Source organism: Pseudopodoces humilis, chromosome 21 (assembly GCF_049639895.1).
Source record: "Pseudopodoces humilis isolate 2021_Gansu_Grassland_sample_001 chromosome 21, ASM4963989v1, whole genome shotgun sequence".
Lineage (NCBI taxonomy): Eukaryota > Metazoa > Chordata > Aves > Passeriformes > Paridae > Pseudopodoces > Pseudopodoces humilis.
This window is the reverse complement of record NC_142220.1, coordinates 11,396,799-11,411,110: the sequence shown is the minus strand read 5'-3', so window position 1 is coordinate 11,411,110 and position 14,312 is coordinate 11,396,799. Positions and strand designations below refer to the sequence as shown.

Sequence of the window (14,312 nt, the reverse complement as noted above, 5' to 3'; positions counted from 1 at the left end):
AATGACCAAGTAGCCTGGGAGTGTTCAGGCTGCCAAAAAGATTTACTGGGGGAAGGTATGGTACTCGCCAGACTTGGAGCTAGGCTGGAGATGGAGGGAGGGATGGACTGGTGTGATGGTGCAAGGACTGGGGCTATGGTGTAAGGCTTGTGAAAATGAGCAAAGCAAAGAGCCTTTCCTTGGATGGGCTGTGCATGCAGAGGTTCAGGAGGAATCACAGAATGGCCTGGGTTGGAAGGGACCTTGAATATCCCTCTCATGTCAGCCCCCTGCAGGGATACCACCCACTAGACCAGATTTCTCAGGCCATCCAACCTGGCCTTGAACACTTACAAGAATGGGGCAGTTACCTACACAAGGGGTTGGAAGAGAGATTGACTGAAGACTATTAGGTGGACAAAGTGCATTAGGCAAAAGAAGGCCTCTGGAGCTGAATTTGGGAGGAGGCTGGGAAAGCAGCAGAGGACAGTGTGCTGCTTGGCCCATTCTCATTCTGCCCTTTCCCTCCTCTGGCCAGGGCTGGAGATCCCCAGGCCACAGGAGAGGAGAGGGCCACAAGGAGAGGACAGCAGCCTGTGGGCGCATTCATGTGAGTGTCTGCAAGGAGGATGCACTTCTTCCAAGTTTCCAGGATGATCTTGGCTCCTTGAACCTTTCCTCCCAGAGTCTGCCCTGCATGGAGCATGGGCTCAGGTAGGAAGGGGGATTGCTCCAATCAGCCACTTCCAAGACCACCTTTATGCCTTTGCATCCTTTGCCAAGGAATGGGCATGTCCCAGGAGTGATGGTGACAGCACCCATCAGCCTCCCAGGAGTCTTTGTGGAACCTGGGCTTCTCTATTGTGCTGTCTGGTGAAAGCATAAGCCTGTCCTATGCAGACAAGACTCCCATCAGGTGTTTCTGCTGATCTAAGTTATTCCTCCCCTCTAGGTTACAGCTATATGTTACACCATCGATGGCACTTTGATACAGAAGACAGCAGCCCTGTGAGGGATAGCATCTCCTGTCTTGGTTATGCGACTGCTTCTAAATAACCCATTTAGTCTCATGCAGTAGGGGAGGAATTTGTGTGAGAGATGGCACAAGCTGGCACAGGGTGGGAGTCTGCCTTTGCAGCAGAGGCTGGTGGAACTCATTACACCCATTTCTGTTCCCAGAGGCACAAACCCTCCAGGGTTTGTACATGGATCAGGTCCTTCTTTGTCCAGGTTGGTGCTTGGATGCTGCTGCAAACTGTCTGTTCAGCTCTGTGGCTGGGTTAGCTCCCCATGTCCCAGCACAGAGAGAGGGACAAGCCTCTGCGGTGGCTCCTAGGTCTGATTTGAATGCAGTGACTTTTGAAGAGGTGGATAAAGTCTTTTATTAAAAAAAAAAGTTAGCCCCTAAACCCCAAAAATATCCTAAACCCTGATATTTGTCACAGTGTGCTGCCCCCTCCTTGGGGCACTGCTTGCTTTGATTTACCAGGGCCGTTTGGTGCATCCCGGCTGTGCCGCATGGAGTGGGGGACGAAAGGGCCATCTGTCTCCCCAGTCCCCAAACCTTTGATTGAGGCTTTTTATCTGCATCAAAGGAGCTTAGATCAGACTCCACAGCCAGGTCAGAGGCTGTTCCTGTGGGGTACATGGTGATGCCACCCGTGGGCACCAGCTCTTTTCCCATTGAAGTCCTAGAGCACCTTCTTGATGGGTACTCTTCACACACCATTACTGCCCTCTCCCTTCTTTAATCCCCAAAATTCCCCAGTAAGTGAAGAGCACCAAGCAGATTTGGGGTCGGGGGCAAGGAGGGTGAGAAAAACATTAATTTCAGGCTAATATATTTTTTTCCTGCTTTCCCTCTTCTTCACCTACTCCTTCCTTACTCCCAAAGTTCATTAATTCCCATCATCCAGTTTGTGTAATCATTGTGGCGAATGTTTGACAGAGCTGGATAGGGTTACATCCATTACAAAAAGGCAGAGGCTGGTTCCCAGCCATTCTCTTTTATTGTTGTATAATTTGCCAACCCAAACAACAGAGTCCTGCTTGAAACAAAAGCACACATGTTGCTCTTGCCACTGGTCATAAAAAGAAGAGAGACTGCCTGCTACTGTGCAGGTCTGTGGTGCAACAGCAGCTGAAGCCAAGGAAAATTTTGGTAAGACAATGCACCAAATAATAAAGCAGTAAGCACTTACACCCCCAAAGAGGAAATTTCTATTGTTTCTTCTCTCTCTATTTCTTCCTCTTCCTCCATCTCCCTCATTCCCTCATCCCATTGCTGGCACCAGAAAGCAGAGTCAAAGCCAAGAAGGTAATTTTGAAGCGCATTGACCTGTGTGCAGGTGGCAGGGTTTGTGATGCAATTAAAATGCTGTATTACTTTAACAGTCTTTCCCACAGCTAGTCAGGTTCTTGCTTTTAAAGATTCAACAGTTTTGTGATCAGCCATGCAGGGAAAAGGGCCTGGTAGGGTCAGGATGGGACCAGTGTGGTGGCCTCGGGAGCTGAGCTGGCGATGCTGTGGGGTTTTGATTACCAGAGCATCTCTGAGCTCTTCATGGTCAGGTGGCAGTATGGGGCTGCAGGTGCATGGTTTTAATCCAGGCCCTGGATGCTCTTACCAGCACTGTAGATTTTCCCTGCTTTCTGACAGCAATATGCTGCCTTGGAAACTGGGAACAACTAGGAATCACCTTGGCAGAAAGGATAAGCTGTAAGGCAAAGCTACCACCAATGGAGGTACCACCCCATTTTTCCCTGGGTGTCTACAGCTCTTTTTCAATATATTATAATTAGCTCACTTGCCTAAATTTATTTATTGAGATGGGGAGGAGAGAAAAGGCAGAGAAGCAGCAGGAATTAGAGTCAGAACTGGCTGTTGCAGTAGAGCCCTCTTCAAAAATGTCTTAAGGTGGCAGATTGACAGACTGTGGTGTGAAATGAACCCTTTGGCTTTGGTAGGATCCCGACTGGAGCAAAGCTGAACAGGACCATGCCCAGATGGGAATGGGGTACCAAACTGCCCTTGGGATGGGGACAAGACAGAGGGAGATGCAATAGGCTGGAAAGCATCAACTTCTGAGGGGATACAGCTTTAATCTCTCTCATCTTCTGCACTTGGTTCCTCAGAACTGTTCCAAACAGGTACCACTGGGCCTGTCTGCTTTCCAACCTGTAAATTAAAAATGCAGCAAAAATCTTAAATTCATCACGTGCATTGAATTCTACCATGTTCTGGGTTGTTCTGGCTGTACTTTAACTTGGTGTCATCTTCGGTTTTCAAACCCTCTGTCATTACTCTGGAGGCTAAAAATCTATTTCCCCCTAGGCTTGGAGAAGAACTTTGGTGTTTACCCTTTGAATTTCTATTCACCTTCTCACCATAACTTTTCAATCTAACTTATGCAGTTTCTTGGACAGCCTCTTGGGAGGATTTGGGGGGCACTTTCCCCAGAAAAAAAATCAGATTTGTCAAAATTTGGTTTTCTGGAAAGGAATCACTTTTTGTCTTCTTGAAACATCAGTGAGGAATGGGGTAGAAACTAGCCAGCAATAGGTTGGATGCTCTGTGTATGGAGTGCTGGGCTGCAAAGCAAATGGTTCTGGGTTACAGACCTGAGTTTGGCATGAATATGGCTGATGTCTAAAATCGTTTGACTTGCTTTTCCTCCCATTCCCCTTGTTTTCCTTGCTTCTAGGGAACAATCATGGGGAGAAAGTCTAAAAATTCTACACTGAAGATGTTTCTTGCTGTGTTTGTTGGCAGAGCTGCTGTGGGGACTGCTGTGAGTGCTCCCCAGCCTGCATCTCATAGCTGCATCTAGGTGCTGTGGTGTTTTATCCTGACCATAACAGCACTTCTGCTTTTTCAACACCCCTTACACCTTGTCCGGACACCTTGTCCGTCTCCTCTGGGAGAGTTTTGTCACATTTGCCAAGGGAAATTGAGGAAGTGTGGTGGTGTGGAGCAGAGGGGTTTGAGACTGGAAGGTGCCATTGCTGCAGCTGCATAACAGGACAACTCGATTTTAAGATTTACCCATGGGACTAATTACTTGGATTTGTTGGAACAGGCGGAACATCTCCCAGAGTGATGCTGGGTGGCTCCAGATGCTGGATAGGAATATACCCAGTATGAAACCTTCCTTGGAAAGGAAAGCTCACCAGCTCAGCTCTGGGGCTTCTGTTGGGCAGCAGGACACCTGAGCATGCAGCCTGACGGTGACCCCCGCCCGCAGGCAGCTGGTTGTGTCTGCAGCCCCCCAGGCTCAGCCCTGCTGTGGGCTCCTGGCTCTGGCAGAGTGGGAGGTTTATCCCAGCAGGTGTTTGCCATGGCAGGAGGTGCATGGGAGGACCAACAGACATCCCCAGGGATAAAAACAGACACCACTGCTGTGCCCTGCCCTGCACTGCTCTGTCCTACCTGTGGCAAACAATGCAGCAACAGGTTGTGGGGGTCCCCTTGCCCCCCTGGCCTGTTCCTCCTTGAGAAGTAGCAGCAGATTAGCCTGGAGCCCCTCTGTGCAGACAAAAGCTGCCACAAAGGGCATTAGACTTCAGGATTGGATTACTATGTGGCCACCTGTCATTCCCACTTTGTAAATTTATCTCGCTCTGGGTCCAGTTTTCACATTGGAAAAGTTTGCACTTAAAAAACCCCCATAAAATCCCCTGCCTGGTGCCTCTCCAAGCAACAGCCTGGCTGAGTTCATCTTAGTATCTTTCTTATTTCAGGCTTCAGAGCTGCATGGGGCTGGGGATTAGGACTGTTTGAATGAAGAGAGCCTTCATTACATTAGTTTAAGTGGTTAATAGGTAAAGTAGGCCAATCCATCTTTAGACTAAGCCTATCACTTCACCTACGAAGGGTGCAGACTTCTCTGAGGAAATGTTCATTAAAGGAAAAGCTTTTCCTCTGTTCCTCTTGACATGTTAATAGCTCAGGGTTAGGGGCTTGCTCTTTGCCTGTGCAAAATTCATAGCTGTGCAAAATTCATAGCTGTGCTCACAAAGCAACTTCCTCTCCTCTCTGGGACCCAATTTCTGGCAGCTCTGCCCTAGTCATCAGTGCTGAGCCCCACTTGTGCTTTGCTGGCTGGGCTTGGTGGGGAATAAAGGATTCTGGGAGTCTGCTGGTGCTCCTCATCCTCATTTCCTTCTTCCATACTCAGTAAGCAGGTGCTCATCCCTTCCCAAGTAGGGAAGTGTGGATGGAGTTGAAATGGGAGGTAGAGGCAGTGCTTTGGTGCTGGGACTCTCTGCTGTGGGATGTTCTCAAGGCCAGAAGTATTCGTGGGTTTGAAAGGATTAGACAGTTCACAATCACTATGAAATGGGATGATTTGGATGCAAATGCTGTCTCCAGAGGTCTTTGAACTCTAGGTTGCCAGAAGGCAGGAGGATAACAAGGCAGGGAGGGATGGCTTGCCAAGGTTTTTGTACTATATTTTCTACAGTTCCTGCTATGGTCCTCAGTGGTGTCTCTATCCAGCCCTGGGGCTCAGCTGAGCTCCCTGTTTCCCATAGCTTGATTCCCTCTGTCATCTCCTTTTGCTCTCCCATATAAACAGCAGTGGTAGCTGTACCTCTGCCTTTCTCACCTTATGTCAGACAGTACTGGCAGGAGCTGCCCATGTCTCTGTGGTGCTGTGAGAATGCTCCCTGGAGACAGAGGCTCCCCAGTGGTCACAAGCTGCCCCAGGGTGATCTGTATCCACCCCTGAGCTGAAAGTGGGTTTCTGCTAGACCCTACTCCTTTCTCACAAGGAGCTGCATGTGCCAGGGCATCATGGCTTCTCACCATCACAGGTCCTCTTTCCCCTCCCAAAGCAGCAGCAATTTAGCATGGCCCTTGCTGTCTTGGAGCCCCAGGAACAGATATGTTTGGGTCTGGATCTGGTCCTCCTTCCACCAAAACGTATGTCCAGTGTGTTGTGTTGGAGCTGCAGTGTTCTGCTGGGCCAAGTTGCCCTTCTCCAGCTGTGGCTTGAATGGGAATAAATTCTTCTTGGTGATTTTTCCACCACTCTGAGTTCAGACCAGCCAGTGTACCAGTTCCTTCTGTTCCCAAGGCTCTGCTGTCTCTGGCTGCCAGTATGATGGATGGTGCCTCTGTGGGAGGTTATGGAAACAATGGGAAAGCTCCTCACAATTGACATGCCCATGCAATAAAACCTTGCTTTCCTGGATATGGTGTTGTCAGAAGTTCAAACTGCATCCATGGACCATAATATTTGGCTTCACTTGCAGCTGTCTTCCTTTCATGCAGCCACTGTACAAACAAAGCAGAGTCTGAGACAATCTTGAGGGTCAGTTTTGGGCTATGCCTGGCACCTATGCAGGTACATTGAAGGGAGTACAGGACCAAGAGCCTGAGGGCTGTTTTTTGTGGATCCAGGTCTTGTACATGGGTTGAAGGTTCTGTTTCTACCTCTGCTCACCTCCGTCTGTGTTGGCCAACCTGAAGGCAGTAGGTGTGTCAATGTGCCTTTTTGTGCTTTGCTTGCTGTGATGGGTCACCAGAAAAATGTTCTTAAGTTGCCAAGAATTCAGGCCCTCTCCAAAAATAACAATCTGGGAGGTTGCTCAGAACTGAGTGTTTTCAGCCACAACTGCAGTGTGGGTTCAGGAGATGCACTGCTCTGCAAAGGGATGAACACCAGGCCAATGGATGCCTCTTAGGTAAAGAGTTACTCCCTGCTTTCTTCCACTTATGGTGTGCTCCTCTATATTTGCTGAAATGCTAATTAGAATCCTGTGTTTCCCAACTGAATCAACTGACTTGGCACTCCATCCCCAGCAATTTCCTCCTGTTTCACAGCCTAACCCTACCCAATGCCTTTTCTTGTGTAAGGAGTGGAATAATAAACCTTGCATCATTCCCATGAGACTGATAAATAGTGGCTGTAGTAGTCCTGGAGGACAAATCAGTCCCAAAATGCAGGGCCCCATACAACCAGCAATCCGATGAACCTGACCTAAAGCTGAAGGGCTTCAGTGCAACATGGGCAACCTGAGAATGTTTTGGGAACCTTTCCTCTCTAGGCAGGCCTCAGGCCATTAAAGACTTCATGGGTGGAAAACAACCTCGTCAATCGCGCTGAAAAGCAGTTGGTGGTCAGTGCAGGATGTAGAACTTGGGTTTAATGTGGCCATAAAAGGAGATTCCACTTAATGAGTAAATGTCAAAATCTACATCAGCCCATGACAAATTTAAGAGTTGCTCTGAGCATTATTGACTGGCCCTATTCTGTGACAGCATTATGGGGTTGCAGAGTTGGCCAGAAAGGTGAAGGATTAGTCAGAGGTTTATTCTGGTTGCTGTTTTTGGCACACATGCTGGCTCCTGCCTTCCAGAAGCTCTCACATCCCAGGTATTTGGTAGACCAGCATGATTTTTATCTGCATGTGAAACTCCACTTGTGTGGACTTGAAATCCCAGCCTTCAGGGTTGCCACCACCTCTGGCCATGGCTGGAGATTTTCACAAACTGATATCCTCTTCCTCCCCAGTTCAGCTTTTCCATCACCACTTCTCCCAGAGTGCCATGCAGATTTGGCACAGGGACTGTCTCCCACCTTGGGACTATGGAGAAGGGGCTTTACAGGCAGCCTCTAGGCACAGCTCACAGGGAGGAGGATGGAGACGCAGCCACTGGGTGCCCCTTGCCAGTAAACAGATTGCACAAAGGTAATGCCAGAAGCTGATGAAGTAAAATGCCAGGTACAGCATGAGCTCACCAGTAGTTGCATAAATAGCTACTGGCCAAATTTCAAAGAAATGGGATGATTTTCAATGCAAACAGACCTCTTATTCCTGGATCCCCTGTTATTTGCCCTCAGAACAGATTGGTCAGTTTTCTTCCCTTGAGTTCTTAATCAGGGCAGCCATTGGCTTTAGCACAAATTATCCGTGGCTGTTTTAATAGCAAGAGCCCTGGTGATCTTTGCTGTGGAAGCATAAAAGCAGTGAGGGAGGAGATGGCTGCTGGGAACAGCCTCTGTACGGTGTCATATGGCTGAGGGAAGCACAGCTTCAGGCTCGCAGATCACACACTGGCTGCTTATTTCTCTGTGCTTAGTGGATGCTTTGAAAACTTAATCAAGTTTTATAGCTTTAATTTCGTGCCTGACTCCCCTTTTGCCTTTTCTTATCAACTGTCTCACAACCCAGAGCAAATGAGTCCGTTTGGGCTATAAAGGAAAAGAACTGGCAAATGGTCTAAAATATTTTAACTTGCCTAGTGAATGATAGGAAAAAATTACTCTTCCTGCTTTGTGTCACTTCCATCATTTCTGCAAGCTCCCTACTCTTTCCCCATGTGGTTAATTAGAAATAGCCAGGGAATAAGGTGGAATTGCTGAATGCTTGAAGTTTTAAAAGTACTTTGTGAAGGTATGTCCTGCCTATGCATTGTCCTGCAACAAGGTTGTGTTCTCCACAGTTGTGTCCCATATCTTGACCTGCTGTAACCTGTGGGGTAGTGCTGGGGTGAGGTTGTCCTCATTGTCTCCTGGACTGTGCCAAAGATGCCATGGGCAGCTCTTGATGCCCCTTCTAGTTCATGTGAGGAAGCAAGTGATAGGGAATAGTAAAGCAGTTCTGCTTAGGGGGTGAAACTGGGTGCAAAAGGACACCTGTCAGTGAAGTCCTGCTGTTTGCAAGCCAGGGAAAATTGCACCCTTGTGCCTGAATTGGGAAAAGCTTTGCATTTGGGATGCTGAGGGAAAGTGAGGTGGATGTGCTCTAGTGATATCCTGCTTTTCTGCTGTACCATCCTCTCATTCCTGTGGGGAAAGGAGCATTGGATTTGGGCTGAGGTCTCAGGGGTGAGAGAGACATGAGCCAGAGCAGCCACTTGGTGCAGCTCAGGACTCATCCTGACCAGTCTGGAGCTGGTGTGGTACCTGCTGCCATGGTCCAGGCCCTAAGTGTAGCTCAGCTAATCCACTCACGGATAACTGGGAGATTACTCAGCTGGATTTCTAATACAGTGGCCTTTAATAATAATCCCTCCCCAATCCCTAAATCAATGTGAATTTAATTTCTCTGTATGATCCAAATGGCCTGTGAAGGCATTTTAGGGAGAAGAATTCTTGTGTATATATGTGTGAACATACATGTGAATGCATATGGATATTTTTGTTCCTCTTCCTTGCCTTTCTGACACATGTCTATGTGTTTTGCTGGCAGGGACCTGATGCCCAAGACACTGGAGGGACAGATCACCATGGAGAAGACCCCCAGCTACTTTGTGACCAAGGAGGCCCCAGCCCGCATCTCCTCCATGTCCAAGGGCACCAAGCTCATCGTGGTGGTGCGGGACCCCGTGACCAGAGCCATCTCGGACTACACCCAGACGCTCTCCAAGAAGCCTGACATCCCCACCTTTGAGAGCCTGACCTTCAAAAACAGGACTACAGGCCTGATTGACACCTCATGGAGCGCCATCCAGATTGGCATCTATGCCAAGCACCTGGAGAACTGGCTCCTCTACTTCCCCATCGGGCAGATCCTCTTTGTCAGCGGAGAGAGGCTCATCAGCGACCCCGCAGGGGAGCTGGGCAGGGTCCAGGACTTTCTGGGCCTCAAGAGGATCATCACTGACAAACACTTCTACTTCAACAAAACCAAGGGCTTCCCGTGCCTGAAGAAGGCGGAGGGCAGCAGCAAACCCCACTGCCTGGGGAAGACCAAAGGCAGGACCCACCCTGACATAGACCAGGAGGTGGTGCAGAGGCTGCGGGACTTCTACCGGCCCTTCAACATGAAGTTCTACCAGATGACAGGGCAGGACTTCGGCTGGGACTGAGCCTGGCATGAGAAAGCCCTCTGTTTTTATTTGCCCAGCACGGTTTGCTTATATAAAGAGATATATATGTATGTAAAATGTACAGAAATCTATTTTATAATAATTTATTTTTAATTCCTAAGCAATTAATTCACTAAGCTGCCTAACCGCACTGGCTAGAATGGTAGCCTGTAACCTGTTTAACATTCCACACTGTTTAATTCTAATGTCTGTCCTTTCCTTGTTTTTTTCCCCTTCTGCTTTCTCTTTGGTTTGGTTTGTAACAGACAGTGCTTCCACTTTTCCTAAAAAAAAAATTTGTATTTAAAAATCTAAAGAAGCAAGGGAGGGAAGGGAGGGAGGGAAAGCACAAGTTTATTTTTGTTACGGGTATCTGGCCTTTATAAACACTTGCTTTCCCTATTCCGGTGTCCCAGTCTCTGCTCCACTGTTGTAGTTCCTCATCCCACAGTTTTCTGGTTAGTTCCATGGCCCTGGGGGATTTCTCTGGGGTTGGTGGGAGGAAGGCTGGGCATCCCTGCACCCCACATACCTCTGCTGAGCAGCAGCAGGTTTTGCCAGTGGCTGTAAGCGTGGGAACCCCAAGCCCTAGGGCTCCTGCTCAGGATTGCCAGGAGAGCAATGTGCTCTTTTTCTGGCAGAGAAGCTGCAGAGCCTGTTTCATGGGCAGAGCTCTTCTCAGTACGGTTTTCCTTCCTGCTTTTTGTCCAGGGTGTTCTTTCCCATAATCCCTCTATGCATTTAAAATTTTTACTGCAGGACAAATCTAAAATGCTGTGTCTGTGTGTGACGTGTGGTCAGAGGGACCTGCAGAAAGTGTCATTCCAAAAATATCCACGCACGCCAGGCACTGCTGGGAAATGGCAATGCCTGCAGCCCGTGGAGCAACCTCCACCCACCAAAGACACCAGGAGAACCACTGGGAAAACCCCAGGTGTCTGCCTGGCATCATCCCAGCATAGAGCATGTCCCAGGACATGGCACAGGCACTGTTACCTCCAGCCCCACAGCCACCGCAGCACCTCCCAGTGCATGAGACTGGGGAACATCACCCTTAGCCCTATTAATTCCCATCACTTTTTGGTCCACCACCCACCCATGGTATATCCCAAGGAGCATTATTTGCTTAGAGCCAAGAAGAAGTGCTGCTTTACCAGCAAGGGTGAATCTGTAGGAAGGCAGGGGGCAACCTGGGCATGCTGGTGTTGGGATATTCCTGGCAGTCCCTGGGTGCCCTGGCTGAGCACAGGGGTGGCAGCCAGGCAGGACAGGAGGCTCCAGACCTTTAACCGGAATGAAATCCTTCTCCTTGTGTGTAACCAGTTGCTGTGGGACTCCAGGCCAGATTAGGTGGGCTGTCCTGAGAGCTCTGCCAGTGTTTTGTGAGCTCAGGAGGTGCTGATAAGCACTGTGTGTGTCCGATGCCTTATCATTGCTGTCAGAAATTCTTCCAGCTTGACTGGAACACTTTCAGAGCAAGGTGGCAGCAGAAGTGATTTTCTCATTCAATTCTTAACAGAAACAAAGATATCATGTTGTTGGGCAGCAAAACTCCCCACACCTCAACTGCAGTGCTGAAATAATGCACTGCACCCAGTATCTCCTGGTGTTGCCATGGGAGTGCTTCCATATGCAATGTGAGTGAAACTGGAAACAACAAAAGCACCAATGAACAGAACACCTAATTTCATATGCCTAATATTTCTCTATTGCCTACAGAAATCCATGCCCTGTGCCTCTGCAGTTACCCATAGCTCCCCCCTGGAGCTGCCCATTGCTGAGCTGTGTCCAGCTGTGGTGGGGCCCATACAGTGGTGTTTCCCAAATGTTTGTTTTACTTTTGCAGCCTCCTCACTCCTGCCTGCCCCTTCAATCTCTCTGCTGTGGGTGATGAAAACATTCCTCAGAGCCTGGGCTGCTCTGTTTGGGTCTGATCTAGTCCTGCTCTGGCAGACAGAGCAGAGCAGCCTTGGCTTGGGGTCTGCTGCTGGTGCCAGGGAGCTGCTCTTAGGAGCTTTGTTTAAAGCTGAAGGTTTTTGGCTTGGCTCAGCAGTGTCACACCTCCAAAGGGATTTAGGGACTTGCACCACCGTGTCTAGGTTCACACTTGGGTTGCAGTGTACGTGGGTGACCTCAAGGAAAGGGAGATTTTATGCGTAACATCATCAGGCTGAGCTGCCTACAAAGCTGCTGGGAGCAGGATGCAAATCCCTCCTTGGGACTGGCCTCCAAACACAACTTCCCACAAACATGGAAGTTCTTCTTGCCCTGAGCCATTTCTAGTGAAGAAATGACACTTTGAGCCAATGCAGTCTGACATCAGGGGCTACAGGTGGGATGTGGGACCTGCTGGGCTGTGCAGGCTGACAGCCCCTGCTTTTTTCCTGTCCTGCAAAATCGAGCTGCAGGCCTGAGCAGTTGGGTGGATCTATGCACTTTTGAGGGGTTTGGCTTCAACTCCAGCCAGGTCCCTGACTCTGTGTCCTGCTGCCAGGGTAGGTGATGAATGCAGGAGTGTATCTGTTTTATCCCAGACCCTGCCACTGTTGGGTAACTGAGGTGAAGGAGCTGCAGGCACTGAGAAGAAAATACTTCATGGTGGAAAAACAAGTGATTTTTGGTTCTCAAAACTTCAGTCTTCCTTCTAGCAGCTTATGCAATGCATGGAAAGAAGCCTGACCTCTCCACTAGGCCCTTGGGTGAGCTCCCAGCCTTGGCTGTGCCACTTCTGAGAGTGTTTTACTGGTGGAGCCTCCAGGACCGTGTGTTGGCACGGGCTCCTTTCCAGGCACTTCCCTCCAGCGTGTGTGCCAGCTGCTCAGTGCTGGAAGAGTTTGGAATCCCCTATGTCTTCCTCGCTTTCCTGGAAACAAGTTTTTAATATCCCAATGCCTTCCTCAGCTGTACATCAGAGTGTGGGCTTAATTTGTATAATCAAGCTCTGCTGTGAAGAAGTCTTGTGAAGCAAACTTGTTGGAGAATGGAAATACAGAGAGTGAGGAATAACTCTTCTAATCATAAGCAAATTATTAGTCCTGATTCAATATCCTTCATAATGAAGTCTGCACTAGACTTTTTTGATGTAAAAAAGCCTTACCTAACAAGTAACAAGTATGACAATGAAGGTGAATTCTCTGTGGTGTTCATCTGGTTGCTAATATTGGAATCAGTGCATTTTTTTTTAAATACCCCCCCCTTATTTTTAAAATTAAGCTTGGAGGTGTGATTAGAAGTTTGGTTGGTTGATTCTTTTTTCACATTGTAACATTAATTTATGGCTGAGTTTCATTCAGTCCTGTATTCAGAAGTGCAGTATAGCTATTAGTGACGTGTTGTCTGTAACATGGTTCTATAGCGTAGTAGCCAATTTGTAAAAAAAATAACAAAACAGAAAGAAAAACAAACCAAGAAAAAGCCACAAAAAAGAAAATCTAAAAAAAAAAATATATGGAGTATTTTGTGGTATGTACAACACAAATTAATTTTACACAGAGAAAGATGTTTCTAGGAAAATTAAATTCTGATAATTCATACTATTTGTATGAACAAATAAAAACTCTATTTTATGAAGCAACAGGCACAGCTGTGTTCATTCGGGAGGGCTGGATGTGCTGTCCATCCCAGGACTGTCCGTGCAGCTGCGCTGGCCCGGCAGCAAAGCCCAGGAGTCTGTGCTGAGGCCAGAGGGACACGATCCTGAGCACAGGCTCCAGAGCTCCCAGAGCTGCTCCCAGGCTTTGCGGGGCGGAGGTGTCTGAGTGCTGCTTGGTCAGTGATGTGGGGGCAGCTCTGTCACGCTGTACATGCCTGCATCCAGCACCAGGTCGGGGAAGAGATCTGAGGGGTTACCCTTGGCCTTGCTGCAAAAATTGGGTGGGCTCAGGGATGCTCCAGGGCAAACTCAGTCCTTTTCAGCTGCAGTGGAGAATGTCTCCAGTGCCAAGTTACTTTTCCAAAGCTTTGCTCTTACTGTAGTGATCTCAATCCAGTGGTTGCTGTTGCTCCTTACACACTCAGCATTTTTTGTCAAAACTCCATTATCACTACATTCAGAAGAGTCCTGGGTTAGTGCTATACAACACAACACCTGAAGAATTATAACGATTTCTGTAATGTACCAAATAACACTAAAAATTAATTTAAATAATTTCATTTTTCTTTGCAAGCCTAGCATCCAGTGCAGAGTAATTGATGGTACTTTTTCAGATTGTCCATTTTTCAGAGACCTTCTAGAGGAGGTGTCAGAACAGAGCACTAGATTTAATTTAGCAGTTTAAGCAGAATTTAACCAGGAAACCTCCAGCTAGTCAGGGCTGTAATTTGCTGCTCCCAAACTCTGGCAATGCTTAAACTCTATAGGTGTCTCATTTTTAAAATATGTAGATTTTATTTTAACATTCCCATGTAACTTTCTAGCAGCACAGCTGGATGACCTCAGTTTGATGGAGCTGAGCCGCTCCTTACCTCATTCTCACCTCCCCTTGATTTTGTTCCAAACCAGGTGTGAATGCCTCAG

At 48.1% G+C, this 14,312-nt stretch overlaps 1 protein-coding gene across 1 annotated transcript in view; it reads left to right on the top strand.

Moving 5' to 3' along the window:
• The window catches only part of LOC102104421 (heparan sulfate glucosamine 3-O-sulfotransferase 3B1), a 30,146-nt gene extending 16,780 nt beyond the window's left edge, over nucleotides 1–13,366 (top strand). The window contains exon 2 of the mRNA XM_014259692.2: nucleotides 9,178–13,366. Coding sequence (XP_014115167.1) covers nucleotides 9,178–9,796 — 619 coding nt within the window. The 3' untranslated portion in view covers nucleotides 9,797–13,366. The remainder of the gene's footprint in view (nucleotides 1–9,177) is intronic.
• Nucleotides 13,367–14,312: the final 946 nt, after the last annotated feature.